Source organism: Carcharhinus amblyrhynchos, chromosome 2 (assembly GCF_965287045.1).
Source record: "Carcharhinus amblyrhynchos chromosome 2, sCarAmb.v2.hapA, whole genome shotgun sequence".
Classification (NCBI taxonomy): Eukaryota; Metazoa; Chordata; class Chondrichthyes; order Carcharhiniformes; family Carcharhinidae; genus Carcharhinus; species Carcharhinus amblyrhynchos.
The window spans coordinates 150040533-150064099 of record NC_137325.1 but is presented as its reverse complement, the minus strand read 5'-3'; the positions used below and the strand labels follow the sequence as shown (position 1 = coordinate 150064099).

General features: G+C 45.2%; 1 protein-coding gene across 2 annotated transcripts in view; it reads left to right on the top strand.

Annotated features, from left to right (window-relative positions):
* LOC145359597 (poly(U)-binding-splicing factor PUF60-like) overlaps positions 1-23567 on the top strand; it is a 105449-nt gene that overhangs the window by 40146 nt on the left and 41736 nt on the right. Inside the window, exons 4-5 of one of the 2 annotated variants that reach the window (XM_080214290.1) lie at positions 14762-14851; positions 23302-23367. In XM_080214290.1, the coding sequence (XP_080070416.1) occupies positions 14762-14851; positions 23302-23367 (156 nt within the window). The remainder of the gene's footprint in view (positions 1-14761; positions 14852-23301; positions 23368-23567) is intronic. The other variant, XM_080214299.1, reaches the window with a different exon arrangement.

Sequence of the window (23567 nt, the reverse complement as noted above, 5' to 3'; positions counted from 1 at the left end):
AATCCGGTCGTTGTGGTTCATGTGGGTGCCGGCGACGTAAGCAAAATGCAGACTGAGGATCTGGGGAGGGAGTATGAAAAGCTGGGAATGGAATTAAAAAGTAGAACCGACAAGGTGGTTATCTCTGGGCTACTGCCTGAACCGTGTGCAGATGGGCGTAGGGTTGACAGGATTAAGGAAGTGAATGGGTGGCTCAGGGATTGGTGTGGGAGGAATGGGTTTGAATTTATGGGGCATTGGCACCAGTATTGGGGTAGGTGGGACCTGTTCGGGCGGGATGGGGTTGGTCTGAACCGTGCTGGGACCAGAGTGCTGGCGAATCGAGTAAAGAGGACTGTAGACAGGGCTTTAAACTAATTGGGGGGGGGGTGGTGCGAGGGTAGGTGACCTTACGAGGTCTAAAGTTAAGGAGAGTGTACATGTAAGGGAAGAGGCCGAGGATGTCCCAGTAATAGAGGGAGTAGGGGGCGTGAGTGTAGTTGGTGGCGTTGCAGCAAATAGGGTACAGGTGAAGGCTGGGATGAAAGCACTTTATCTGAATGCATGAAGCATTCGGAATAAAGTGGATGAGCTGATGGTGCAGATCGACACAAATGGATACGATCTGGTGGCCATTACAGAGACGTGGCTGCAGGGTGACAGGGACTGGAAGCTGAATGTACAGGGCTATCAAGTGTTTAGGAAGGATAGGCAGGAGGGAAAAGTGGGGGGCGTAGCTCTGCTGATTAAGGATAGCATCACGGTGGTAGCAAGGGATGATATTGGAGCCAAGGAGCAGAGGGTGGAATCATTGTGGGTGGAGATTAGGAACAGCAAAGGGAGAAAGACGCTGGTGGGTGTCGTGTATAGGCCCCCCGAATAATGATCTGGAGATGGGGCGAGCTGTTAACGCGCAAATAAGTGCGGCGTGCAGGAATGGGACGGCCGTAGTTATGGGGGATTTCAATCTGCATATTGATTGGTCGACCCATGTTGGACGTGGGGGGCTCGAGGAAGAGTTCTTGGAATGCTGCCTGGATAGTTTCCTGGAACAGTGTGTGTTGGAGCCGATGAGGGAGCGAGCTATCTTGGATCTGATGCTATGTAATGAAGCAGGTAGAATTAGGGACCTTGTGGTGAAGGATCCTCTTGGGGAGAGTGATCATTGTATGGTGGAGTTTCTGGTACAGATGGAGGAGGAGAAAGTGGGTTCCCGGACACGCGTCCTTTGTTTGAATAGAGGGGAGTACGGTAGGATGAGAGAAGAATTGGCGAATGTGGACTGGGAGAGCGCGTTGGAGGGAGGGTCTGTTGAGGAGCAGTGGAGGATCTTTAAGGAGATCTTTCTTGGTGCTCAACGGAAATTTATTCCGATGGTCAAAAAGGATAGTAGGAGGAGAGGTAATAAGCCGCGGATAACGAAGGAGGTGAAGGAAAGTGTTAAACTAAAAGCGGAGGAATTTAGAGTAGCTAAGAGTAGTGGGCGAGAAGAGGATTGGGAGAGGTTTAAATGTCAACAAAGATTGACAAAGAAGTTGATAAGGAAGGGTAGGAGAAACTATGAAGCTGGGCTAGCGCTTAATATAAAAAAGGATAGTAAGAGTTTTTATAAATATATAAAAAGGAAGAGGCTGGCGAGGGTGAATGTTGGTCCTTTAAAGGATGAGAAAGGGGACCTAGTGGTAGGGGATGGGGATATGGCTAAGGTACTGAATAACTTTTTTGTTTCTGTCTTCACGGAGGAGGACGTGAATAATTTGCCGGGTGTTAGCGATGGAAAGGTGGTAGGACTGGAGGGTCTTAATGACATTACTGTTACTAGAAAGGCGGTGCTCGACAGACTGGAGGGGCTGATTGTGGACAAGTCCCCAGGACCGGATGGAATGCATCCGAGGGTTCTGAAAGAAATGGCGGAGGTGATAGTGGATGCCTTGGTGGTTATTTTCCAAACGTCGCTGGATTCCGGGGAAGTGCCGGATGATTGGAAAACGGCTAATGTTACGCCGTTGTTTAAGAAGGGTGCCAGGCAAAAGGCGGGGAATTATAGGCCGGTTAGTTTAACGTCTGTGGTAGGTAAAATGTTAGAATCTGTCATTAAGGAGGAAATTGCGAGGCATCTTGAAGGGAATTGCTTGATAGAGCAGACGCAGCACGGTTTCATTAAAGGGAAGTCGTGTCTGACAAATTTACTGGAGTTCTATGAGGATGTGTCTAGGGCGGTGGATAGAGGAGAGCCGGTGGATGTGGTCTTTCTAGATTTTCAGAAGGCGTTTGACAAAGTGCCTCACAAGAGGTTATTGCAGAAGGTCGAGGGACATGGAGTTGGGGGTAGGGTGTTAGCGTGGATAGAGGATTGGTTGTCAAATAGGAGGCAGAGAGTGGGGGTCAACGGGTGCTATTCGGATTGGCGGATGGTGACTAGTGGAGTGCCCCAGGGGTCGGTGCTGGGGCCTCAGCTTTTTACCATTTATATAGATGATCTGGAGGAGGGAACCGAGTGTAGATTGTCGAAATTTGCTGATGACACCAAGATTGGGGGAACGGCAAATTGTGCGGAGGGTGTGGAGAGTCTGCAGAAGGATCTAGATAGGCTGGGCGAATGGGCCAGGAAATGGCAAATGGAATTTAATGTTGGCAAGTGTGAGGTGGTCCACTTTGGTAGGAAGAATGGTAGGAAGGACTATTACTTACAGGGCGAAAAACTGCAGCAGGCGACGGTGCAGAGGGACCTCGGGGTCCTTGTGCATGAGTCGCAAAAACCCAGCCTGCAGGTGCAGCAGGTGGTCAGGAAGGCGAATGGGATGCTGGCCTTCATAGCGAGGGGGATTGAATATAAAAGTAGGGAGGTCTTGCTGCAGCTGTATAGGGCATAGGTGAGGCCGCAACTGGAGTACTGTGTGCATTTTTGGGCACCGCACCTGCGCAAAGATATTTTGGCCTTGGAGGTAGTGCAGCGGAGGTTTACTAGGCTGATACCGGAGTTGAGGGGGTTGAGCTATGAGGAGAGGCTGAATAAACTGGGCTTGTACTCGTTAGAGTTTAGAAGAATGAGAGGAGATCTCATTGAGACGTATAAGATGATGAATGGGATGGATAGGATAGAGGTGGAAAGACTCTTCCCGCTCAAAAAAGACAATAGGATTAGGGGGCACAGCCTCAAGATAAAAGGGGGGTGGTTTAGAACGGAGTTGAGGAGGAACTTCTTCACTCAAAGGGTGGTGAATCTCTGGAATTCTCTGCCCGTTGAAGTGGTGGAGGCTGCCTCGCTAAATATTTTTAAGACGCGGGTTGATGGGTTTTTGATAGGCAGGGGATTAAGGGTTATGGGGAGAGGACGGGAAAGTGGAACTGAGCAGCGACAGATCAGCCATGATCTTATTGAATGGCGGGGCCGGCTCGAAGGGCTGGATGGCCTACTCCTGCTCCTATTTCTTATGTTCTTATGTTCTTAAAAGTGTGAGGTGATTCACTTTGGTAAGAATAACAGGCGTACAGAATATAGGGCTAATGGAAGGACTCTTGGTAGTGTTGACGAGCAGAGAGATCGCGGGGTACACGTGCATAGCTCCCTGAAAGTTGGCACCCAGGTTGATAAAGTTGTTAAGAAGGCGTGCGGTGTGTTAGCTTTTATTGGTAGAGGGATTGAATTTCAGAGCCGTGAGGTCATGTTAAGAACATAAGAAATAGGAGCAGGAGTAGGCCATCTAGCCCCTCGAGCCTGCCCTGCCATTCAGTAAGATCATGGCTGATCTGTCGTGGCTCAGTTCCACATTCCCGCCCTCTCCCCATAACCCTTAATCCCCTGCCTATCAAAAACCCATCAACCCGCGTCTTAAACATATGTAGCGAGGCAGCCTCCACCACTTCAACGGGCAGAGAATTCCAGAGATTCACCACCCTTTGAGTGAAGAAGTTCCTCCTCAACTCCGTTCTAAACCACCCCCCCCTTTATCTTGAGGCTGTGGCCTCTAGTCCTACTGTCCTTTCTGAGCGGGAAGAGCCTCTCCACCTCTATCCTATCCATCCCATTCATCATCTTATACGTCTCAATGAGATCTCCCCTCATTCTTCTAAACTCTAATGAGTACAAGCCTAGTTTATTCGGCCTTTCTTCATAGTTCAACCCCCTCAACTCCGGTATCAGCCTAGTAAACCTCCTCTGCACTCCCTCCAAGGCCAAAATATCCTTGCGTAAGTGCAGCGACCAAAACTGCACACAGTACTCCAGCTGCGGCCTCACCAATGCCCTATACAGCTGCAGCAAGACCTCCCGACTTTTATATTCAATCCCCCTTGCTATGAAGGCCAGCATCCTATTCGCCTTCCTGACCACCTGCTGCACCTGCAAGCTGGGTTTTTGCGACTCATGCACAAGGACCCCGAGGTCCCTCTGCACCGTTGCATGCTGCAGTTTTTCGCCACGTAAGTAATAGTCCTTCCTACCATTATTCCTACCAAAGTTGACAACCTCACATTTGCCAACATTAAATTCCATTTGCCAGTTCCTGGCCCATTCACCCAGCCTATCTAGATCCTTCTGCAGACTCTCCACACCATCCGCACAACTTGCAACTACAACTGTACAAAACTCTGGTGCGACCTCACTTGGAGTATTGCATACAGTTCTGGTCGCCGCATTATGAGAAAGATGTGGAGGCATTGGAAAGGGTGCAGAGGAGGTTTAGCAGGATGTAGAACATTACAGCGCAGAACAGGCCCTTCGGCCCACGATGTTGCGCCGACCAGTTAAAAAAATACAATGACCCTCTAACCTCAACCAAACCATTATTTAAGAAGGGTGCCAGGCAAAAGGCAGGGAATTATAGGCCGGTTAGTTTAACGTCTGTGGTAGGTAAAATCTTAGAATCTGTCATTAAGGAGGAAATTGCGAGGCATCTTGAAGGGAATTGCTTGATAGAGCAGACGCAGCATGGTTTCATTAAAGGGAAGTCGTGTCTGACAAATTTACTGGAGTTCTATGAGGACGTGTCTAGGGCGGTGGATAGAGGAGAGCCGGTGGATGTGGTCTTTCTAGATTTTCAGAAGGAGTTTGACAAAGTACCTCACAAGAGGTTATTGCAGAAGGTCGAGGGACATGGAGTTGGGGGTAGGGTGTTAGCGTGGATAGAGGATTGGTTGTCAAATAGGAGGCAGAGAGTGGGGGTCAACGGGTGCTATTCGGATTGGCGGATGGTGACTAGTGGAGTGCCCCAGGGGTCGGTGCTGGGGCCTCAGCTTTTTACCATTTATATAGATGATCTGGAGGAGGGAACCGAGTGTATGGTGTCGAAATTTGCTGATGACACCAAGATTGGGGGAACGGCAAATTGTGCGGAGGGTGTGGAGAGTCTGCAGAAGGATCTAGATAGGCTGGGCGAATGGGCCAGGAAATGGCAAATGGAATTTAATGTTGGCAAGTGTGAGGTGGTCCACTTTGGTAGGAAGAATGGTAGGAAGGACTATTACTTACGTGGCGAAAAACTGCAGCAGGCGACGGTGCAGAGGGACCTCGGGGTCCTTGTGCATGAGTCGCAAAAACCCAGCTTGCAGGTGCAGCAGGTGGTCAGGAAGGCGAATGGGATGCTGGCCTTCATAGCGAGGGGGATTGAATATAAAAGTAGGGAGGTCTTGCTGCAGCTGTATAGGGCATTGGTGAGGCCGCAGCTGGAGTACTGTGTGCAGTTTTGGGCGCCGCACCTGCGCAGGGATGTTTTGGCCTTGGAGGGAGTGCAGAGGAGGTTTACTAGGCTGATACCGGAGTTGAAGGGGTTGAGCTATGAGGAGAGGCTGAATAGACTGGACTTGTACTCGGAGTTTCGAAGAATGAGGGGAGATCTCATTGAGACGTATAAGATGATGAATGGGATGGATAGGATGGAGGTGGAGAGACTCTTCCCGCTCAAAAAAGACAGTAGGACTAGGGGGCACAACCTCAAGATAAAAGGGGGGCGGTTTAGAACGGAGTTGAGGAGGAACTTCTTCACTCAAAGGGTGGTGAATTTCTGGAATTCTCTGCCCGTTGAAGTGGTGGAGGCTGCCTCGCTAAATATTTTTAAGACGCGGGTTGATGGGTTTTTGATAAGAGAGGGGATTAAGGGTTATGGGGAGAAAGCGGGAAAGTGGAACTGAGCAGCGACAGATCAGCCATGATCTTACTGAATGGCGGGGCAGGCTCGAAGGGCTAGATGGCCTACTCCTCCTATTTCTTATGTTCTTATGTAAACCTATCCACGGATCTCTTCAACGCCCCCAAACTAGGCACATTTACAACTGCAGCAGGCAGGGCATTTCAATCCCTGACCACCCTCTGGGTAAAGAACCTACCCCTGACATCCGTCCTATAACTACCACCCCTTAATTTAAAGCCATGCCTCCTCGTGCTAGCTTACTCCATCCGAGGAAAAAGGCTATCACTGTCCATCCTATCTAAACCTCTAATCATCTTATATGTTTCGATAAGGTCCCCTCGTAGCCGCCTTCTTTCTAACGAAAACAACCTCAAATCCCTCAGTCTCTCCTCATAGGACCTCCCCTCCATACCAGGCAACATCCTGGTAAACCTCCTCTGCACCATCTCTCAGCCTCCACATCCTTCCTGTAATGTGGGGACCAGAACTGCACACAATACTCCAAGTGCGGACGCACCAGAGTTTTGTACAGTTGCAACATGAGGCTGCGGCTCCTAAATTCAATCCCCCTACCAATAAACGCCAAGACACCGTATGCCTTCCTAACAACAACCCTATCTACTTGATTCCCATTGATGGCCGAGGGGCCTGTACTGCGCTGTAGTGTTCTATGTTCTAAGTCATCCCACTTTCTCCAACTCAAAGGATGTTGTCTGGTATGGTGGGAAGGTCTTATGAGGAAAGGCTGAGGGACTTGAGGTTATTTTCATTGGAGAGAAGAAGGTTACGAGGTGACCTGATTGAGGCATACAAGATGATCAGAGGATTGGATAGGGTGGACAGTGAGAGCCTTTTACTTCGGATGGTGATGGCTAACACAAGGGGACATAGCTTTACATTAAGGGGTGGTAATTATAGGACGGATGTCAGAGATAAGTTCTTTACCCAGAGGGTAGTAAGGTAGTGGAATGCCCTACCTGCAGCAGTTGTGGACTTGCCAACTTTAAGGACGTTCAAATGGTCAGTGGATAGGCATATGTATAACGTTGGAATAGTTTAGGTTAGAGAGTCATTAGATTGGTTCCACTGGTCGGCGCAACACTGAGGGCCGAGGGGCCTGTACTGCGCTGTAGTTTTCTATGTTCTAAGTCATCCCACTTTCTCCAACTCAAAGGAGTAGCAATGCTACTGTCATGGGTCCTAGCTATGCTTGTCTTTTTATGAGGTATGTGAAACATCCCTTGTTTCAGGCCTTCTGAGGTCCTCTCCTACAACTCCTTTACCGGTGACTATTTTGGTATTGCTTCACGCTTTTCTCCAGACCTCAAAAAATTCATCAACTTGGCTTCCGATTTCCGGTTTCCACCCCTCCATTCTTAGACATTTCCCTTCCCTTCCTTACCTTTTGCCTCCATTTCCAGCAACAGACTATCTACCAATAAAATTATATAAAAAAAGAGCTTTGACAAAGGATCATCTATGCTCAACATCAGCTCTTTTCTCTTACAGATGCTGCCAGACTGAGATTTTCCAGCATCTTTTTTGGTTGCAACCTAACCTCACTGTTTTTAAATTGCATCCCTTTGGCAATGAAGGACAAAATTCCATTTGTCTTCCTCATTACCTACTGCATCTGGAAATAAACCTTTTGTGATTCATGTACCAGGGCACCCAGGTCCCTCTGCACAGCAGCATGCTGCAATTTTTTACCATTTAAATAATAGTCCATTTTGCTGTTAATCCTACCAGAATGGATGACCTCACATTTACCAACATTGTACTCCATCTGCCAGACCCTCGCCCACTCACTTAGACTATCTGTATCCCTTTGCAGACTTTCAGTGTCCTCTGCACACTTTGCACTGCCAGTTATCTTAGTGTCATCTGTGAATTTTGACACAGATGACACTGTTGGTCCCCAACTCCAAATCATCTGTGTAAATCGTAAACAATTGCGGTCCCAACACTGATCCCTAAGGCACACCATTAGTCACTGATCGCCAACCAGAAAAACACTCATTTACCCCCATGCTTTGCTTTCTGTTAGTTAACCAATCCTCTATCCATGCTAATACATTACCTGTAACACTGTGCACCTTTTTCTTATGCAGCAGTCTTTGGTGCGGCACCTTGTCAGATGCCTTCTGGAAATCCAGATGCACCACATTCACAGGTTCCCTGTTGTCTACTGTGCATGTAATGTTCTCAAAGAATTCCACTAAATTAGTTAAATATGACCTGCCCTTCATGAACCCATGCTGCGTCTTACCAGTGGGGCAGTTTATATCCAGGTGTCTCGCTATTTCTTCCTTGATGATAGATTCAAGCATTTTCCCTACTACAGAAGTTAAGCTAACTGGCCTATAGTTACCTTTTGTCTATCTCTTTTTAAACAGTGGCTGTTTGCCAATCTGCAAGAAACACGCCAGAGTCCAGCGAATTTTGGTAAATTACCACTAGTGCATTTCCTATTTCTCCTGCCATCTCTTTTAATGCCCTGAGATGCATTCCATCAGGGCCAGGAGACTTGTCTACCTTTAGCCCCCATTAACTTGCCCAACACTACCTCTTTCATGATAATAGTTTCTTGGTTCTCACCTGCCATAGCCTTCCTATCATCAAGTTTTGCCATGTTATTTGTGTCTTCCACTGTGAAGACTGACACAAAATACCTGTTCAATGCCTCAGCCATTTTCTCATGTCCAGTGATTACATTCCCCTTCTCACCCTCCAGAGGACCAATATTTACTTTAGCCACACTTTTTTTCATTTTATATATTTATAGCAACTTTTGTTATTTGTTTATTTATTCTGAGTTGATTTACTCTCACAATCTATCCTGCTTTTCTTTATAACTTTATTCATGGCTTTCTGTTGACCTTTTAAAGATTTCCCAATCCTCTCATTTCCCACTAATCTTTGCCACTTTGTGTGCATTTTCTTTCAATTTGATATCCTTCTTTATTTCCTCAGATATCCATGGCTGATTATCCCTTTTCTACTTCGTTCCTTCTCACTGGTAGATACTTTTGCTGAGCACTGTGAAAATTGCTTTGCAAAGTCCTCCCCCGTTCCTCAATTGTCCCACCATAAAGTTTTTGCTTTGTCTACCTTAGCCACTTCCTCCCTCATCCCACTGTAGTTTCCTTTGTTTAAGCACAAGACACTGGGATTGGATTTTACCTTCTCACGCTTCATCTGTATTTTAAATTCTACCATACTGCGATTGCTTCTTCCAAGAGGATCCCTAACTGTAAGATCATTAATTATCCCTGTCTCATTACACAGGACCAGATCTATGATAGCTTGATTCCTTGTTCCATTACATTCTGTTCAAGGAAGCTATCGCAGACACGTTCTACGAACGTCTCCTCAAGGCTGCCTTGACCAACCTGGTTTGACCAATTGATATGTAGATTAAAATCCCCCATGATAATTGCTGTACCAGTTTTACATGCAGCATTTATTTCTTTGTTTAGTTATTGCCCCAGCATGATGTTATTTGGTGGCCTTTAGACTACGCCTATCAGTGACTTTTTCTCATATTTGTAATTTCCACCCAAATGGATTCAACCCTTTTCTCCATAGAACCTATATCATCTCTCACTACCACCCTGATATCATCCTTAAATATCAGAGCTACATCACCTCCCTTACCTTCCTGTCGTTCCCTCCGAACAGTCTGATTCTCCTGGATGTTTAACTCCCAGTCATGACCATCCTGAAACCGTGTCTGTGTGATGGCCACCAAATCATACTCATTTACCTTCATAGAAATCATAGAAACCCTACAGTACAGAGGGAGGCTATTCGGCCCATCGAGTCTGCACCGACCACAATTCCACCCAGCTTGTACCTCCATATCCCCACATATTTACCCGCTAATCCCTCTAACCTACGCATCTCAGGACACTCAGGGCAATTTTTAGCATGGCCAATCAACCTAACGTGCACATCTTTGGACTGTGGGAGGAAACCAGAGCACCCGGAGGAAACCCACATGGAGAATGTGCAAACTCCACACAGACAGTGACCCGAGCCAAGAATTGAACCCAGGTCCCTGGAGCTGTGAAACAGCAGTGCTAACCACTGTACTATTGTGCCCCCTTGTTTCAGATGCTACAAGCATTTAGATAAAGTGTCCTTGTGAAAGTTTTTGTACCTTTTTTTGAATCCTAACATCATCTGAATTCTCCTTCCTTAATTTTTTTGTAATTTTCCATGTAGTTGAACTCTTCTCCCCACATGCTAACCTGCTGCTTTGCTTCCTGTTAACCAGTATACTTCCTCTAGTTTTACCTTTCCCTCCTCTTTGCGACCCCCTCCCCACAGCTCGCTACTTTAAAGTCCTTGTGATCACCCTATCTATCCTTTCCACTAGAATGCTCACCCAGATTGGTTCAATCACAAACTTTGGGTATGCTGTCAGTTTTATAGTTACTCTGAAAGAATTTGAAGGAGAAAAAAGTGCTACATTTCTAGAGTAACTACTTAAAGAACCAGTGAGTCCCTTTTCAGCTTCCTTCTCTGGGACACTCCCCCACTTTGAAAGGTGCCTGTCCTTCTCCGGGACACTCCCCCACTATGCATCCTGTTCATGGCACCGACTCTTTGCCCCTCTGCACCCAGTTATTTTGTGCTGATGCCACTGGGGAGGGGGCATGGGCTGCACTGCTCCTGTCTCACCCAGCCTGAATGAGGGTGGTTGGGTGAAAGTCCATTGTGGGCATGTGTCGAGAATGGTAATGTGATGGAGATTGCCAATGTGATGGAGATTGCCACTCTGAGGAAGTTAACAGCAGAGATAGGGTGTCTTTTGACAGAGGTGCTTTCAAAACTATGGTAGACAGAGAGAAGATGTTTCCATGTTGTGAGGTGGGGGAGAGAGAGATCAAAGATAGTAGAACTATGCATGTGAGGAAGGACAGAACAAGATGTACCTATCAGGTGAGGTGAAGGGAGGACAGTTGTGTGGAGCTGAGCACTATTGGATCACTTGGGCCAAATGATCTGCTTTTATGCTATAAGTACTGAGATAGCAACAAAACGTCAATGAAAAGTTGTTGATATTTTGATATGTGGTTTTTTTTTCAACAGACAATGACAGCAGCACAATTGCACTCTGGCTGTCAGGTCTTTGGAACAATAAGAAGCCATTTAGTATTATAAACACAGATATGTAGCTGAATACCATTTACCAACCTGCATTCTGTAACTTGTACCTTACCCAACAAGATGCACCCGCTATAAGCAGTGGGAATTGTTTCTTGTCTTGGTTGTTAGTCGTGTGGTTGTTTTGGGACCAAAGCAGAAGCCTCTGGTTGCGAACATTTTGAGAGCCTGCTTTGAGACACAATTTCCTTCTTGGGGCAGCACGGTGGCACAGTGGTTAGCACTGCTGCCTCACAGCGCCAAGGAACTGGGTTTGATTCCAAGCTTGGGTTACTGTGTGGAATTTGCATATTCTCCCCGTGTTTCTGTGGATTTCTTTGTGGTGCTCCAGTTTCCTCCTCCTGTCTGAAAGATGTGCTGGTTAGACCATGCTAAATTCTCCCTCAGTGTTCCCGAGCAGGTGCCAGAGTATGATGACTAGGGGATTTTTGCAGTAACTTCATTGCAGTGTTAATGTAAGCCTACTTGTGTCTAGGGAGAGGATAGGGCCTCTTAAGGATCAACAAGGTCATCTGTGTATGGATCCACAAGAGATGGGTGAGATCCTAAATGAATACTTCTCATCAGTATTTACTGTTGAGAAAAGCGTGGATGTTAAGGAATTTGAGGGAATAAATAGTGATGTCTTGAGGAGTGTACATATTAACATAGAACATAGAACACTACAGCACAAACAGGCCCTTCGGCCCACGAGTTGCGCCGATCACATCAACGCCTACCAACCTACAGACCTATCTATAACCCTCAATCTCATTAAACCCCATATACTCATCCAGAAGTCTTTTAAAAGACCCCAGCGAGTTTGCCTCCACCACCACTGACGGCAGCCGATTCCATTCACTCACCACCCTCTGAGTGAAAAACTTACCCCTAACATCACTTCTGAACTTCCCTCCTTGCACCTTAAATCTGTGTCCTCTCGTAGCAACCATTTCAACCCGGGGAAATAGCCTCTGAGAGTCCACCCTATCTATTCCTCTCAACATTTTGTAAACTTCTATCAGGTCGCTTCTCAACCTTCGTCTCTCCAGGGAAAAGAGTCCCAGCTCCCTCAACCTAACTTCATAAGGCATGCCTCCCAGTCCAGGCAACATCGTTGTAAATCTCCTCTGTACCCTTTCAATAGCTTCTACATCTTTCCTATAGTGAGGCGACCAGAACTGCGCACAATACTCTAAATGAGGCCTGACAAGGGTCTTATAAAGTTGCAGCATTACCTCCCGACTCCTAAACTCAATCCCTCGATTAATGAAGGCCAGTATACCATACGCCTTCTTGACCACATCCTCCACCTGCGAGGCCGATTTAAGAGTCCTATGGACCCAGACCCCAAGATCTTTCTGCTCCTTAACACTGCCAAGACTCCTACCCTTGATATTGTACTCCTGCATCCCGTTGGTCCTGCCAAAATGGACCACTACACATTTATCCGCATTGAAGTCCATCTGCCACTTCTCTGCCCAGTCTTGCATCCTATCTATTGTCACGCTGCAACTTCTGACATCCCTCCAGACTATCCACAACACCACCAACCTTCGTATCGTCGGCGAACTTACTAACCCATCCCTCCACTTCCTCATCTAGGTCATTTATAAAAATGACAAACAGCAAGGGTCCTAGAACAGATCCCTGGGGATGTAGAGGGTTGTTTTTCAAACTGGAGGCCTGTGACCAGCAGTGTAATCAGGGATCACTCCTGGGTCCACTGTTATGTATCATTTATATTAATGATTTGGATGGCAATATAGTAGGCGAGGTTAGTAAGTTTGCAGATGACACCGAGATTGGTGACACAGTGGACAGTGAAGAAGATTATCTCCCATTGCAGTGGGATCTTGATCAGTTGGGCCAGTGGACTGATGTATGGCAGATGGAGTTTAATTTAGACAAATACAAGGTGATACATTTTGGTATTTTGAACCAGGGCAGGTCTTGCTCAGTTAATGGTATGGCACTGGGGAGAGTTACAGAACAAAGAGATTGAGGGGTACATGTTCATAGCTCCTTGAAAGTGGAGTCACAGATGGACAGAGTGGTGAAGAAGGCATTCAGCATGATTGGTTTCATTAGTCAGAACATTGAATACAAGAGTTGGGACATCTTGTTGAAGTTGTACAAGACATTGGTAAGGCCACACTTGGAATACTGTGTGTATTTCTGGTTACTAATATCCTTTCTATAACAGGGTAAAGTAGGAAGAGTGCAGAAGAGATGTACTAGGATGCTACTGGGACTTGATGGTTTGAGTTATAAGGAGAGGTTGGATGGACTGGGGCTTTTTTCTCTGGGGTGCAGCAGGCTGAGGAGTAAGCTTATAGGGGTCTATAAAATAATGAGGTGTGTAGATCAGCTAAATAGTCTACCTTTTCCCAAAGGTAGGGGAGTCTAAAACTGGAGGGCATAGGTTTAGGGTGAGAGGTCAGTGATATAAGTGTCCAGAAGGGCATTTTTTTTCACACATGGGTGGAGAGTGTCTGGAACAAGCTGCCAGGGGTAGTAGTAGAGGCGGGTACAATTGTGTCTTTTAAAAAGCATTTAGACGGTTACATAGACATAGAACATTACAGCACAGTACAGGCCCTTCAGTCCCCAATGTTGTGCCAAGCTATGTCCAATCCCAAGATCAAGCTATCCCACTCCCTATCATTCTGGTGTGCTCCATGTGCCTATTCAGTAAACTGCTTGAAAGTTCCTAAAATGTCTGACTCCACTATCACAGGAGGCAGTCTATTCCACACCCCAACCACTCTGAGTAAAGAACCTACCTCGGACATCCCTCCTATATTTCCCACCATGAACCTTATAGTTATACCCCCTAGTAACAGCTACATCCACCCGAGGCAATAGTCTCTGCACATCCACTCTATCTATCCCCCTCATCATCTTATAAACCTCTATTAAGTCGCCTCTCATCCTCCTCTGCTCTAAAGAGAAAAGCTCCAGCTCCCTCAACCTTTCCTCATAAGACCTACCCTCCAAACCAGGCAGCATCCTGGTAAATCTCCTCTGCACTCTCTCCAATGCTTCCACATCCTCCTTATAGTGAGGTGACCAGAACTGAACCCGATATTCCAAATGTGGTCTCACCAAGGTCCAGTATAGTTGCAGCATAACCCCACGGCTCTTAAACTCAAACCCCCTGTTAATAAACACCAACACACTATAAGCCACAATTGGGACTAGCTTAGTGGCTAAAAACAGTTGGCGGCGCACACAAGTTCGGCTGAAGGGCCTGTGTGCATGCTGTAGACTCTGACTATAATAAATAAAAACTTCAAGAATAATGTACGGAACAGAAACCTGTTATCCAGGCCAGCTGCTCCATGTAGATGTTTATCCAACACAATAACAGGTTTGATTCCATGTCTCTTCCCTTTTCTGAGATACCTTTATTCGCATTTCTGTTGTATTACTGTCTAATTCTTCCTGCTTTGGAATAGATTTGGCAAAGTATAATATTTTCAATTGCTTTTCTTTTTCAGGCTAAGAAGTATGCAATGGAACAAAGCATTAAGAGTGTTTTAGTCAAGCAAACGATCGCTCACCAGCAGCAGCAGCTCACCAACCTGCAGGTGAGTCCTGCTCAGGGCCCGCAGTCCTGCTTTTCCTGCTCTCACTGGTACTGTGCTGCATACGTGCCCATGCAGCTGGTGCTCCTTTATTGTGAAGGTGTGAGGGTGTCACTCTGAGGTAGAAGCCTCTGTGCTCAGCTGAAATGCAGGCATTTTCACTGGTTGTTGTAAAGAGGCTACTTTGTCTGAGGCTCAGCAGCTTTATGCTGTGGGCCCATGCGCTGTTTCTGTACAGCCCCAGTTGCTCCCATTAAGATGCAGCTGGATCTCACATGATCACATGGACTCTGATCTGATAATGGGGGCAGCAATTTAGCATTTGGTGTGTTTGATTCTGGTTAGTTTGTGGAGCAAGTAAGTGACTTCAACTTCTTTGGTTTTTGTCACATGGTACTTTCTTGGATGTGAAGTTGCAACATCCCTTCGTGACAGTTTGTGAGGTGGAGGGTGGCAGTAGAGGAGCAGTGGAGCTGTTTGTGTAGCACCGTCAATTCCTTTCTACAATCCGTTGCTGAATGTAGTACTGGCCCCTATCTAGGCAGCACCTCCTGCCTGCACACCGTGACTGAGACTGGTCTGTAACACTATTCAAATCTGCTGATGATGCAGATATAGGAAGCATTTAAACAGTGTAGATGGGAATATAACCTTTCAATATCTTTGTAATTTTAAGTGCATGGCTGAACTGGCTGATAAATTTCAAAATAGGCAAACGTGATTAATCCACTTTTGATTGAAAATGGATAAAACATGATGCTTTCTAAATGGTGAAAAGTTTGAAACAGCAAGAGGTCCATAGAGACTTGAGAACCAGCACACAGATCATTAAAATGTCAGAAAAACAGCAAATGCTGCAAAATCGAGATTGTTGCCTCTCTTCTCCCTCCACAGAGGCTGTTAGACCTGCTGAGACTTTCAGCGTTGTCTGTTTTTGTTTCAGATTCCAGCATCTGCAGTATTTTGCCTTTATCATTAAGATGTAAATAGGTATGGGAATAATTGAATCTGGCCTTGAATCTAGAGGAACAGCACACAAGTTGGGGTTAAAGTCATGCGTCAGCTCTTCAAAACCTGCTTAGAATGGTTATAGTCATGAAAAAGGTGGATCAGTCCTTCCTGACCAGCTGGCCCTTTCTGAGAGCAACTTAACTGGTCTTACTCCCCCTACCTTTTCCCCTGGAGCCCTGCAAATCTTTTTTGTCCGGGTAATTATCCAATTTCCTATCAAAAACTAAACCATCTCCACTGGCAGCTCCAAATACTAGTCACAGTCTCCTTAAATCGTGGACTCTTTTTCACAAGTGGGACAGTTTTTCCCTATCTATTTTGTCCAGACCCCTCAAGATTTTGAATACCCATCAAATCTCTTCTGAATTCTCTTCAAGGAGAAAACCCTTAGCTTCCATGTGACCTAAGTCTCTGATCTCATGAGCCATTCTTGTGAATTTTTTTTGTGCTTCCTCGAATGTCTTCATATCCTTCCCAACATGTGGGTGTCCACTGCTGCACTTGAAGTCAAATTGTTGTTTTATAAAGGTGTATTATAATTCCTTACTCTTGTATGCCATCCATTCTATTTATGAAGCCTTTCCCTTTCAGTGATTTTGTGCATACATAACCTTGGGTCCCTCTGCTTGTGCAAACCCCCTCCCTCCCCCCACCAAGAATTCTACTCATTCATATTACCTCTCCTTGCATCTTTAGAAAGTATATCACTTCACATTTCTCTGCATTAAATTTCATCTGCCACTTGTCCACCTGTTCCACCAGCCTATGTTCTCTTGAAGTCTGTCACTATCTCCCTCAGTTCACATGACTTGCATGTTCTGTCAGTCATACAGTGCAGAAAACGCCCTTCGGCCCATTAAGTCTGCACTGACAATAACTACCATCATAGGTGCAGAAAAGTGCATTTTCCAGCACTTGTCCCATATCCTTGAGTGTTATCTGCACACCTGGAGCACTATGATTAGTTCTGAGTACCACACCGCAGAGACAGACTGGCGTTGGAAAGACTGCAGTATAAGTTTACCATAATGAAAACCTAGACTCCAAGGGTTAAATTATGAGCATCTGCACACACGAGTTATATTCTTGGAATTTAGAAGATGAAGATTGAGGTTTAAGACATTAAGGAAAGGTAGGTGTAGAGAAACACTGCTGCTTGTGGAATCTAGGACTAGGGGCCATTATTAAAAGTTAGAAGCAGTCCCTTCATGAGTAAAGTTGGGGCTGATAGTAGAGATTTTGACTTTTATAAATGCTAATGTTAGATTACTTAATTTTAAATCATGGATTGACAAATTTCTGTTTTCCAAACGTATGAAGGGATACGGGAAAAACATGGGTGCGTGGAGTTAGGTCACAGGTCATTCTAATTTTATTAAATGATAGAACTGACTTAAGGGACTGAATGGCCTCCTGGTCCTCTTGTTGCTGTGTAGAAACAACTGGATTCCTGTGGTCTCTGCAGTCAGTGACTGGATAGATAAACTGCCCATTAGTTTCTACTTGATGTGAATCCTGCATTGAGGAAGAGTTTGTGTTCGCGGAACCTGGGACTCCTGATTGTTGATGTGAGGAATTTCCTAATAGGGAATTCGCTGTTTCCTAATGGAGCATTGCAATGAGCAGAGCGCTGAAGGGCCCCACAAAGTCTCTAATCTGAGATAGTTACTACAATGGTATCCATGGCCCTAGATTGGAATTTATACTTTAGGTTTGTGCTTTGGATGCTTTTGAGGTCTACATTTTCCTTGAGCTTCTCACTTAAAGTAATTCCTCATTCTGTTGCCCATGCTGCTTCAAGCTCAGATATTCCAGAAACACACCTCTACAATGTGCCTCTCCATCACTGGAAGAGGATTGTGTGCAAGGTGAACAGAGCGTAATGGAAAGAAGTTACTTTATTCTGTTATACTGATTGGAAATGTTATATTTTTGTGCACTGTTAAGAGTTGACCCTTTATTAAATTCTGATTTTGGGGGTGGAACATTTTTCCTGCATTGATCTTGGACCTGTTGTAACATTTCTCCTGCTGACATTTGCCCTGTGTTTGTGTTCATTAAGCTTTGCCATATCCGGTAATGTCGTTGACGGTGAAGAGCTGCTTCTCAATGATGAGCAGCATTTCAACCTGCCCTTCTGTTTGAAGGTCGTAAAATTTTCCACCCCTGTATTCTAATTCTAGACTTGATTTTTGGAAATATAAACACTTGTTCCTAACAATGATAGTGTCTGGCTCAAATAAGGACACTCAACAACTTTCAAAACTGGTGTGGTTATTAGAAAATGTTTACTATCAGGAACCCCTTCTCAAAACATAGATACTCGAATAATTTGTGTTGATATTTCACACACTGAAAACTGCTAATATCCACGTCTTTACATATTCATGGTCTCACCTCTTCTCCATTTCTATATTTGTCTGAAAAGTAAACTCACAATTTCATCACAGTTGCTGATTATTTTAGTATATATAGTCCAGGGGAGTGAGGTGGAGGGTATTGATATTGCCATGCATGAATTGGCTGTTTGGCTAACGCAGGGAGCTCCACAATGTTCTTCACAATGACACAAATCAAATAAGAAAAGGATTGGCTTACATCAAACTCTGTGAGAGTTTTGACCAAATCCCTGCCCAATTTCTGACTTGGGAGAATGTTTTAATTTTCCTTATTTTCTCCTCTTTTCCACCCATCCTCTAACCCACCGCACCCCCAATCTCCTCTTTACTGCTGTCCATCTGTCCATCCATAAACCAGAATCTTATCACTCAAACTCCACAGACTTCTTATTGCTTGTTAAGCTTGAATTTCATTGAGAGATTTCCACTCTTTGAATGCTGAGTTCACTTTTGCTGGGGACTCTGTGTTTCTCATCCTGTCAGCAAGTCAGGTTGATGTAAAGGCCGTTGGGCTCTCTACAGCACTCAGCTGGCAGTACAGAGACTTCCCTCTGTGGATGAAGGGCTTGTCAATACTGAAGCAGCTTGTCTACTGTGCTACCAGTGGATATGATATGCCCTTCCCTGGTTGCTGCCAGGTGAAGTTGTTGCAGGGAATAGTGGCAGTATGGTATTTCATTGACAAAGGACATCACTAAGTGTGTGAATTAAGTTTGTTTATTAGTGTCACAGCAGGCTTACATTAACATTTCAGTGAAGTTGCTGTGAAAATCCCCCAGTCGCCACCCTCCAGTGCCTGCTCAGCTACACTGAGGGAGAATTTAGCATAGCCTAACCAGCACATCTTTCAGACTGTGGGAGGAAAGCAGAGCACCTAGAAAAAACCCGTGCAGACTCTGCACAGAGGGCGACCCAAGCCAGGAACCGAACTGCCTTCTGGAAAGGTGTCCGCCACCCTTCGGGGGTGGGGGAGGTTTTTTCTCGTATCCCCTGTGCCGGGCATGTAGTAGTTACTAAAGCAAACAATCCTTTGGCACTGAGAAAATGAGGACGAACAACCTTCAGAGTTGTTGCTGCTCTCAGAAAATGTCATCTTTTGACATTTGGTGAGGCAGGCAGATATGTTCTGAACTGATCCAAATCAGCTATTACACAACATTACAATAGATTCATAACTGGGTGTACATGCCTGTGGAATATTTCTCATTTGGTACACATGCCACTTGCAAACAACAACAACTTGCATTTATATAGCACCTGTACCTTGGTAAGATGTCCCAAAGCAGTCCATGGGTGCTTTATCAAACAACATTTAACCCTGAACCAAATGAGATATTGGGCATCTGAACAAAAGCTTGGTCAAAGAGAGAGGTTTTAAGGAAAGTCATATAATAGGAAATGGAGGATTAAGAAGGCATTCCAGCGTTTTAGATCTAGATTGCCCCAGATGGAGCGATTAAAATTGTGTGCGCAAAAGGCCAGAATTGGAGGAGCAGAGATTTTGTGGGGCTGGAAGAGATGATTGGGGTAAGGAAGGAGGAAGCCATGGAGGAATTTGAAAGTGAGGATGAGGATTTTAAAAATTTAAGGTGTTGCCAGATCAAGAACCAGTGTAGGTCAATGAATACGAGTGATGGTAAGATTTGATAAGAATTTTGGAAAGGGGAAAGAGATGTTAAATAAGCTTAACCTTGTGTGGCAGATGGATAACTGTCGAGGGGAGCAGCGGAATAGTACAGTCAAGAGGTAACACTGTTTAAGTGTGAAAGCTTCAGTGACCCGATAGAGTTGGACAGCGTTACAGTTGTGATTGGTTGAAAGCTAACCTATTCTAGGGTCAAATATGACGTGAAGGCTACAAAATGTCAGATTCAGCCTCAGAGTGAGCAGGAAGAGTCTGCTGAGGGAATGGTGCTTGTGGCAGGGACTTCTGTCTCTTCTCAGTATTTTTTTCGCAAGAGTTTCTGCTCATCAGCCTGGATGATAATGCAGGGTTGAGAGTTAGATATAAAGTATGACTGGATGCGATCACTGTTACATGTGGAACTTGATGTCCTTTTGCAAAATGTCATCAAGGGGAATTGTGTGAATGTAGACAGGCTGAGAATGTTTAGCTCATGGAGGTCATAGGCATTTGTGATATCCTTTGTGACTTTGATGCAGGCTATTCCAGCACTGTGGTATGGGTAGAAGTCTGAATGGTGAGAGCTAAACATGGAATCCTGGGAAGATGGGGGAAGAATTTGGGAGGTGACAGCACATTGAGTTGAGGAAGAAAGGGGAGTTTGGTAATGTGACAGACCTTTCTAAATGCAGAAGCAAGGTAGGTTGTTGAGCAAGAAGCTGTGGCTGATTTGAAGGAGGACAGTTTATAATTTCAGCTAAACCAGAGAGCTGCCAGGGAAGATTACTCAGCCTCACTGGCCTGTACTGTACACAGCTGGGATAACCCCTCTGGGCTTTAAGGTAGACTGAGGATAAACGTTGTGATTCCAAAGCTAAATATTGGAACTATTAATGTCACACGTGCTATTGTAATTTTATAGTGGTGCTGTGCTGTGATTTCCAATGCTTTGACCTTTTTATTTATTGTTAACTTTTAACCAGGCTGGAGGGTACAAGAAAAGATGTTGTTACATTAACATAGAACACTACAGCACAAACAGGCCCTTCGGCCCACTAGTTGTGCCGATCACTTCTATACCTACTAAGCCATAGACCTATCTATAACCCCCAATCCCATTAGATCCCATATACTCATCCAGAAGTCTTAAAAGATCCCAGCGAGTTCGCCTCCACCACCACCGACGGCAGCTGATTCCATTTACTCACCACCCCCTGAGTGAAAAACTTACTCCTAACATCTCCTCTGTACTTGCTTCCCTGCACCTTAAATCTGTGTCCTCTCGTAGTGACCATTTCAGCCCTGGGAAATAGCCTCTGAGAATCCACCCTATCTATTCCTCTCAACATTTTATAAACCTCTATCAAATCGCCTCTCAACCTTCGTCTCTCCAGGGAGAAGAGTCCCAGATCCCTCAACCTATCTTCATAAGGCATGCCTCCCAATCCAGGCAACATCCTTGTAAATCTCCTCTGTACCCTTTCAATAGCTTCTACGTCCTTCCTATAGTGAGGCGATCTGCGCACATTACTCCAGGTGGGGTCTGACAAGGGTCTTATAAAGTTGCAGCATTACCTCCCGATTCCTAAACTCAATCCCTCGATTAATGAAGGCCAGTACACCATACGCCTTCTTGACCACATCCTCCACCTGCGAGGCCGATTTAAGAGTCCTATGGACCCAGACCCCAAGATCCTTCTGCTCTTCAACACAGCTAAGACTCCTACCCTTGATATTGTACTCCTTCATCCCATTGGTCCTGCCAGAATGGACCACTACACATTTATCTGTGTTGAAGTCCATCGGCCACTTCTCCGCCCAGTCTTGCATCCTATCTGTGTCATGCTGCAACTTCTGACATCCCTCCAGACCATCCACAACACCACCAACCTTCGTATCGTCTGCGAACTTACTAACCCATCCCTCCACTTCCTCATCCAGGTCATTTATGAAAATGACAAACAGCAAGGGTCCTAGAACAGATCCCTGGGGCACTCCACTGGTGACCGACCTCCATTGTGGAGAAATTTGTTTTAAAGTTATCTTTTGGACTGTCAGCTGTGTGTCAGACTGATAAAGTCATTGCATAGGCAGGCTACAGTGCTCATGTGTACTCACATTGGACTAATTCTGCCTCACATTAAACCAAGCCTGTGTAGCCATGTGCCCGTGTCTTAATTTTTAAAATACTGGCAGTGAGGGTCTTTGTAGTGTAGTAATGGTATTAGGCTTAGCTAGAAGTCTTGTATCCCAGCTTGCTGGTTGGACTTTGAATCGCAGTGCACCATCCATTCATTTTCTTTTCTATTTCTTTGGCTGCCTTGCGAGCCTCAGTAGTTTTGCTGTTTTGATAGTTCAAGTACTGGGTTCTAGGTGCTTTCTCTCTGCCTGCTTGAAATCTTCACCAGTCTGACTGTTTGTCCACACACATCTTTCTTTATTTGTCACCTCAGTAATATCAAACCTGAGTCTGTCTCTGATTAGAGTCTGGGTTCCTTTTTGAAAATGAGCTTACTTGAAACTATGTATGTGTACATCAGGGTTCCTGTTGATTAAAAAATTTCAGTAGATTTGTCCTGTCACTGTTCTTTTGAGGATAGATTAAAAGTTGGAAGGGGTAGTGGGTATCATATCAAAACCAGTCATAACATACTGAGATGTCCCATAGTGAAAAATGTTCAATACGGAAGCCCTTTTATTGTCGCACTCAGCCTGTCAAACTGCGGAAGAACTGTGTTGTTGTGCAGTCGGTGAATGGCTCTAGGTCTGCTGGATATTTGCACTCTGGGTTCCTTCAGCGTGTGATTTGTACACCCTTTCTTTCTAAATTCTCCACTCCCTGTTGCTTCTCTTCACCCTTTCTCCCTCTTCCCCAATACCATTTGTAAATTTTGTTGCAAATTTAGTACTTAACGCTCCTCAAAAATCTCATCTGTCCTGTTAGTGTGCAGCCATCCTTCGAGATGAGAAAGTGACATAGTCTGTCCTAAGGAGAATGAGGGGGGAGCAAGAGATCAGAGTGCATTAAGTGATTAATAGGTACTGATTTATCCAAACTAATTGAATCAGTTCTATGTTTGAGAAAGCATTGGACAGTGTGCAAAGAGGGGTATAGAGGAGCAGTAACAATAAGGGGGCTTCGCTCTATATAACTGAATCTGTACAGTTTCAATGTGTTAAGTGCAGCACACACGAGTTTTTGCTATGGGAGATTGCAGTAATTACAAAGCACTAATTATGGTTTATGCCTTTATGGTGAAAAATTTAAAAAGAAAATGGGGACTTAACATTTTCAGGCCACTTCACTTTTTAAAATCCCAGCGGGAACTCTGGCGTACCTACATCCATAACACTTACTGTCACCTCAAAGTTAAAAAGGCTTTATTAGATTTTTTTCATAAGTGACTTCCTCTCATCAGACACTGGGTTCCTTTCGAAAATGGGCATGCTGGGAACTGTGCGATTGTCTCGACTCCAAAGATCAGGTAGGGACTTTTGTCAAAAAGCACTAACACTTGGAGTTTTCAAAATGTCTTGAGCAATGTGATTTATTTCGGTTAAAAGCAGAGTAAGCAATTTTAGCTCCTCTGCTGCAGTGGTGGTAATCTGGCATTGTAAGCACCGGTGCAGGCATACAAGGTAACTAGATTCTAATGCTTTAGACAGTGTGTCAGGTGGAGTGGGG